Source organism: Zootoca vivipara, chromosome 2, assembly GCF_965207765.1.
Source record: "Zootoca vivipara chromosome 2, rZooViv2.hap1.1, whole genome shotgun sequence".
Taxonomy (NCBI): Eukaryota; Metazoa; Chordata; class Lepidosauria; order Squamata; family Lacertidae; genus Zootoca; species Zootoca vivipara.
The window spans coordinates 44,586,694-44,594,135 of NC_142584.1; the positions used below are offsets into that span (position 1 = coordinate 44,586,694).

Sequence of the window (7,442 nt, forward strand, 5' to 3'; positions counted from 1 at the left end):
CCACTTCTGGCAAACCAGAGCAGCACATGGAAATGCCGTTTACCTTCCCGCTGTAGCGGTTCCTATTTATCTACTTGCATTTTGATGTGCTTTCGAACTGCTAGGTTGGCAGGAGCTGGGACCAAGCAACGGGAGCTCACCCCGTCACAGGGATTCGAAACGCCGACCTTCTGATCAGCAAGCCCTAGGCTTAGTGGTTTAGCCCACAGCGCCACCTGGGTCCCTTAATGCATATATACCCCATCTTTATTCCAGGTTGGGATTCAAGGTGGCTTACAACATTTATAAACATTATAAATTGCAAACTAATAAAAACAATAGTTAAAACACATTTATCATTAGTTAAGCATTCGTCCACAGCTTCCATTTATGCTGATGCTAATGTCACTGCATTTTTAATAATAGACTGCTAAAAATTCTTTCTGGTCAGTTTTCATTTAGATAGTTTGTTTCATTTACAATTTCTTGTAAATAATTTTATCAAAAATTATTTATCAGTTCTAGTTAGTTTTACCTTCTTTTGCAGATGATGGTGATGATGATTAGATGTAAAAAAGAAACATCCTGATCTGGAAAGCTTGAGAGGTCTGGGGTACCACTAGCAACAGAAGCCACCCAGCTCAAGCCCATTTTAGGAATAAACCAGGGAAAGTCTATGGAAAGGTACTCCGAGTACCTTCAAGCTGCAGCACCTAAGCCTGCATACTCTCCTTGCTGGTGAGGGCTTGCTAGGAGAGGAATGGGGTGGGAGTAGAGCTCTTGCAACTACAGTTTTGGCTTGCCCAACAAGGCAATCCAAAACTGTTGTCCATGTGCATAATGTTTTATTGTATAACTTATGAGTAAAGCAATTTGTAAGTTTGAAGAAACAGTCTACTTTTCCACAAGTACTACAGATATTATATATGCATAACTTAAATTATTTGAAATTTAGAATTAGCATTGGGCATTTTATGCTTCTTGATGCAAGCCACCTTGATCTTTCTGGACACATTACTCATGATTACATTGAACACTGGTATAGAAGAACTTGGTTTAGGTCAAATGATAGTGTTACAGTTCTGATGCATATTTCAGTTTATTAGACTAGTTAGCTTCTTATCTCAAGAGCCATGTGCATTTTGCCAGGCATTTAATTTTCAAAAAGCCGAATTGTCTGAAAAAGCAAGTTATTTATTTCTTTGTCCCATTCATTATAGTTCCAGTGATGACATACAAAATAACAAGAGGAGTCATTAAGTTCATTTCAGCCATCAAGTGTTACACTATTTTACGTCAAAACCAAATGCTAATTAAAGTGTAAACATCTGGGCATTTAAATGATTTTAAATTCTACAGCTTATCATTAAAATATATTACTGCATTTATAAAACAGCTTATTTAATGTATTCAGAATTTGATTATGTTCATGTTTGCTTTTGTTGCCATCAAAGAAGAATACATTTTAAATGTTTTGATATTCTCTGCTCATTTCAGGATCACTTAATAGTAGACTTCTTTCTCCATTGTAGCTTCATTATCCCCTTCAATTTTTAATAAACAAGCCACTTTTACAGATACATTTTCCATGGATATCAGTGAACTAGTTGTTATGATTTTGCTTTGCTTGCCGAGTTTATAATTTTCAAATTCTTCATGTACAGTACTCTCATTTTCCATTGTTCACTTTAAAAGATGAATGTGTTTGTGCGTGCATGCGTGCATGAACACTTATTTCAAAATATAAATATGTGAATAAAAATCTGATGATTTTGTGCTTGTACTGTATCCATATTTCCTATTTAAGTTTTATAGCATTCTTTATTTATTTATCTTTTAAAAAAAAAGATAAACCAAAGATGTAGATAGAAACACGCATGTTTCTATCTACATCTTTGGTTTATCTTTTTTTTAATGACTGCAATTTGTCTTACAGGAGAAAGCAAGGGGTGAGATGACTAAAAAAATAGCTTTATCGTGCACAATGAGATAAGAATCCATTGTCTCTATTCAGACCAGGTCTCTCCATGGTTTTAAGTTGGGTAATAAGTTGCAATTCAGCAACTTCTCTGTCTTGTGATTCCTGATGTCAGATCAACTGGACCTAATGGTGAGGGGTCACTTTACCTTTTTATCCTTTGGCATAGAGTTTGGCCTGTTTGTCCAATATAGAGAGCTGAAGGCATTTGATGGCATACACAATGTTAGAAGACAAGCAATTAAATAATCCTGAGATGGTATATTTGATGTTGTTGGAGCCAGTACAGTGGTACCTCGACTTACGAAGACGATCCATTCCGCAGCCGTCTTCGTAAGTCGAGGTTTTCAGATGTTGAAGTGCCGCTACGGCGCATGGGCGATTTCACACTTCTGCGCATGCGCCGACCGTGCGCACCACTGTGCAGGCACGGAACGCACGCACCACTGTGCAGGCGCGGAACGCACGCGCCGGGCACGCGCGGTGAAAGGACTTCCGGGGGTTATCGGCTTCAGAAGTCGAAACCTTCGGAAGTTGAAGCGTTCGGATGTAGAGGTATGACTGTAATGGTGTTGTCTGGGTGTATGTGGCAGCAAAGTTGGCATCAGGGTTTATTGCAGGCTCTGGTACCAGTGTCCATGTTAAGTCTGGTGGTTGTATTATTGTGGCTGAGGAGTTGTTTAAGATTACCCTAATTGTTTAATTGTTGTTTAATTGTTGTTTAAGAAACCCTAATTAGTGATCATATCTTCTTGGGCTAGTTATATAGCATATCTTCTCCTGTATGTCTATCAAGGAAACAAACCTTTCTGCTTTTTCAGTGTTCTTCATCTTATGCCCCTGGAAAGAAGGCAGAGTGTAAAGCAGGGGTCCTCAAACTTTTTAAACAGGGGGCCGGTTCACTGTCCCTCAGACGCTGTTGGGGGCCGGACAAGAAGTTTTGGAGAGTGGGCTGGTGCGCTCGTGGGAGCTGGGGCCTCGGAAGACGGGAGCCTGCAGGAGCTGACCGAGAGCAGCGTGCACTGCCCGGTGCACCTCTTCAAGGAGCATAGAGATGGAGACAAGGACAAGCTGGTGCCTCACCTGCAGCTGCTGCCCCATGCAAGCATTTCCACCCCTTCATCTTCCTGCTCCCTGGAGGTGAAGGCCACTACCTGGGCCACTTTGCCACCAGCCTCATCGTCCTCCACCGTCACGTCGGCCACCAATGGGAGTGTGGCGGCAGCCCCACTGAGCCCTAGCCCAGCTGTCCTCCTCCAGGAACGCCACTGCCGCCCCCCTCATGGGGACGCAGAGTGGCAGCAGCCATAGGAGCACCAGGGCGGCGGCGGGAGGAAGAGGTCGAGCAGTGGCAGCTCTGCTAATCCAACACCATGCCTGGTTTACCTCAGCATGGTGTGAGGGTGTCTCTGCCAATCAAACGCTGTGCCTGGTTTACCCCAGTGCTGCACGGCGTTTGATTGGCAGAGATGTCCCCGCACCACGCTGAGGTAAACCGGCGCTCGGCCTCTTCCTCCTGTCGCCATCACAGGGAGTCTTGGCTTCATGGCAGGTTCTTAAATGGCCAGGCGGGCCGGATTTAGAACCCGGTGGAGCCTGGGAGCTGTAGTTTGCTCATCCCTGGTATAAAGAACCGTTCTGGTTACAAGTTTCCATGGTGTAGGAGCATGAACCTTTTTCTCCTTAAGAATCACCGTATCTGCCAAGAATAATGTCTTTCCATAATAGCAAGGTAACTCCCATATGAACTTAAAGAGACTGGATACAACTTGCATATATACACAAGGTGATAGTTTTTTTGGATTGAGTAGCAGGAAGGGAGGATACACTTCCTCAATGACACATCTTAAAAATTATACCTTTGAGCTATACAGTGTGTTAAATATCCTGTCCATATGTATCTGCAAAACTTGAGAAACCCAACATCTTATCTGATTGGTCAGTAGCTTTCCCATCTCTTTGTCTTTGCCAACTAGGACGTAGCATTAAATGGACAGGTTGTTTTTTTTTAAAAAAAATGTCTTCATTTATGCCTGGAGAAGCTTTTACCTGTTCATATCCAGAACAGAACCCATATCATTGTCATATTGAAGTATGCTACAGTTTGTTTGTGAGTTACTGAAACTAACTTTAGTATTCATACTGAGTGTGAATTATTATTTTCAGGCAACCCCTTTTCTTTATCTTTAATCAGAGCCGTGGAGCTGACTATTTTACTGTCTCACCCACATACTTAACTGCTCATTCATGCTCCAAACTTTTAGAGAGACATAGGAGAAAGGTATGGAGCAGAGAGCTTACTAGCAGAATTTCCATATCCTGGAGTTAATTTCTGCAGGTCTTAAGCAACTCGTGGTTTAGGAGCAAGGGGTGGGATATACTAGGATTGCAGCCTAAGTCTACCTTTGAAATCAACAGAACTTGAAAGCACTTCATTTGAGCTGGAACATACTCATGGAATCTTCATTTATATAGACAGCGAGAACAGCAGTCTCCTCCCATCAGCATATAGGTCGATCAGTAAATAAAGGCATAGGCATATCACTTACATACATGCTTTTATAGATATATCTATATATCTTTTTAAAATAAAAACTAAGAAAACAAATACACATGCACATGTACAATCCTGCAAAAATGAGTTGTGACTGAATACTGCTAGGTTTCCTGAAAATCAATAAAATGTTAATGCTAAAAGATCAAGCAAGCTTCGTTTATGGTTCTTGGGGTACTTCAAACTATTCTATGTACACCAGGCATCCCCAAACTGCGGCCCTCCAGATGTTTTGGCCTACAACTCCCATGATCCCTAGCTAACAGGACCAGTGGTTGGGGAAGATGGGAATTGTAGTTCAAAACATCTAGAGGGCTGAAGTTTGGGGATGCCTGATGTACACAATGACGATTGTGTTATAGAGCAGCCATCACTCACCTTCAGATGTTTTGGACTTCAACAGGGGGCTGCTGGGGCTGGCGCTCAAAATATCTGGAGGACACCAGGTGAAAACTGTTGAAAAGTAAGCCAATGCTTATAAGTTGTCCCAACTATAATACACTTTCCAGGTTTCCCTTCTCCATTTTAGGAAACTGATCAAAGTTGCTAGATGTGGGCAATGATCCAGAGAACCATAAGACTACGTACATGAGCTCAATCAGAGTTTCGACTTGTCTTTTTCTTAATAAGCTACCCTTGCCAAAGGCCACAGGGTACACTATGTTTGCTACTAAGAGAACTTTATGATATAGTATGCAGTTTGTGATTTAGTTTAGGCATACACTGCACTGCCTCATTTTACTTGTGTGGGCCTAAGGAACTCTTTAGGTTATTGTTGTGTATTAAAGTAATAGCACAGCCAAGTATGTATTGTAATATAGAGTTTATTGTATTGTATTACAGAGTTTATTTGAATGTACAAGTTCCAGCGGGAACGTCTATCATTTGCTGGTTCAGGTGCAGGATTTGGATCCTCTGCCGGATTGGTTTTCGCGGGAGGGAATCTGTGTCATTGGTTTCCGCCAAAATGTATCTTTCGTCCCAATACCTTCTAAATCCGGCCCGCAGGCGGTCCGGGAATCAGCCTGTTTTTACATGAGTAGAATGTGCCCTTTTATTTAAAATGCACCTCTGGGTTATTTGTGGGGCCTGCCTGGTGTTTTACATGAGTAGAATGTGTGCTTTTATTTAAAATGGTTGTTTGGGTTATTTGTGGGGCATAGGAATTCGTTCTCCCCCTCCAAAAAAATAATAATAGTCCGGTCCCCCACAAGGTCTGCTGAAAAAGTTTCCTGAACCCTGTTCTTACATAATTCATAGGAGTCAGTAGTTTTTTAAACATCCACCAAAGAGAAAAACATTGCATACACATGATAGTGAAAGTGACACATTACCATCCAGCTGTTTTTACTGAAGTATTTGTGGACCCTGCAACTCCTGAAAACACTTTTTCCCCCATACACGTTGCTATATTGTTCTGCCTGAACAGCTTTGCCAATATCTGCACACCTAGTTCTATACATGTTCTACATAAATGGAAAGGTAAAAAAGGTCTGTTACTTTAATTTTCCAATAAATTTACATTTAAATTTAAAAGTGCTCTCATGTTTTAATTATGTTTTCCCCTTCCTATTTTTTCCCCTAGGAACTAACTTCACTCTTGCTGAACTAGGAATCTGTGAACCTTCTCCCCACCGAAGCGGCTACTGTTCGGACATAGGGATAGTTCACCAAGGCTATTCCCTCAGCACTGGGTCTGATGCTGACTCAGATACAGAGGGAGGAATGTCTCCAGAGCACGCCATACGGCTGTGGGGGAGAGGGATTAAATCCAGGCGCAGTTCCGGTCTGTCAAGCCGTGAAAATTCTGCCCTTACCCTGACTGACTCTGACAATGACAATAAATCAGATGAGGAAAACGGTAGGCCTATTTCTCCCATAAATTTCATAATTTACATCTATAGGTGCATATTTAAGATCAGGTATTTGCTCTATAATATATAAGTTTTTATTTGCCCGTTTTCCTTGTGAAATAAAAATGTTGCTGCAATAATCTCAGTCGTAGGTGAGCAACTGGCAGACCCATAGTGCATTTATTTTAGTGAATTTGTTTATTTTACAGGAGCAAATTGTTGTTGTTGTTGTTTTGTTTTGTTTTGCAGCTATTAGATCTTCCTTGGAATTTATGACAGGTCTCGGATTTCCCAAAAGTCACATTTCTAGCCCACGTATAGAGGTTTTGGATAAAAGCAAACATATTTGGATACAAAAAGTATAAACTACATTTTGGAAAAAAGCATTTCAAAACTAGAATGTGTACATATGACTGTCTCATGCCACTAAATTGTTTTGGTAGCATTGGATTGAAGTCATATTTGGGTAAATATGTCAAGAGATTTTTTTATTTGAAAAACACAAAATGTGTTGTTTTCTTTTTAAAAGTCTTTAGGCAAACAAAGGTTTCTTGTGTGTTATGCATAGCATGAAACTATTTAGACACATGTTAAATTACAATTGTACAAGCAGAAGTATTAACATTTTAAACATCTTGCTTTTCTCTTTGAAAAATCTTGTTTACCACAAGAAAATCAATGTTTTTTTCACATCACCGAATTTTATAAAGTTTGGAGCTATATTATCATACAGATTGACAGGTGCCCCACTGGTTCAGTACCACTGCACGGACACTTACAAAGCTATCATTAATTTCTCACGCTTGTGCCCAGCAATGGCTTCCTACATAATAAACACTGTGTCCTTCAGATCCAAATCAATAACTTGTTAGGTATGCACCTTTTGAAAAGGTATAACAAGAGTCTATACTGTAGGAAAAAGTAGACACACACAATGCAAATTTGCAAGGCACATGGGCTCAGTTGCTGTTGTTTTTCAAATGAATTTTATACATGGGCACCTGCCCATGTGAACTGTCATTTTGATGAATAGATTTCACTGACTATATTTCTAATTCTTAGGGTTTTTTACTGCTAT

At 40.6% G+C, this 7,442-nt stretch overlaps 1 protein-coding gene across 1 annotated transcript in view; it reads left to right on the forward strand.

Moving 5' to 3' along the window:
- LOC148686830 (teneurin-2-like) overlaps positions 1–6,620 on the forward strand; it is a 42,140-nt gene extending 35,520 nt beyond the window's left edge. Inside the window, exons 2-3 of the mRNA XM_088661181.1 lie at positions 6,097–6,433; positions 6,614–6,620. Coding sequence (XP_088517307.1) covers positions 6,097–6,433; positions 6,614–6,620 — 344 coding nt within the window. The remainder of the gene's footprint in view (positions 1–6,096; positions 6,434–6,613) is intronic.
- The last annotated feature ends 822 nt before the right edge of the window (positions 6,621–7,442 follow it).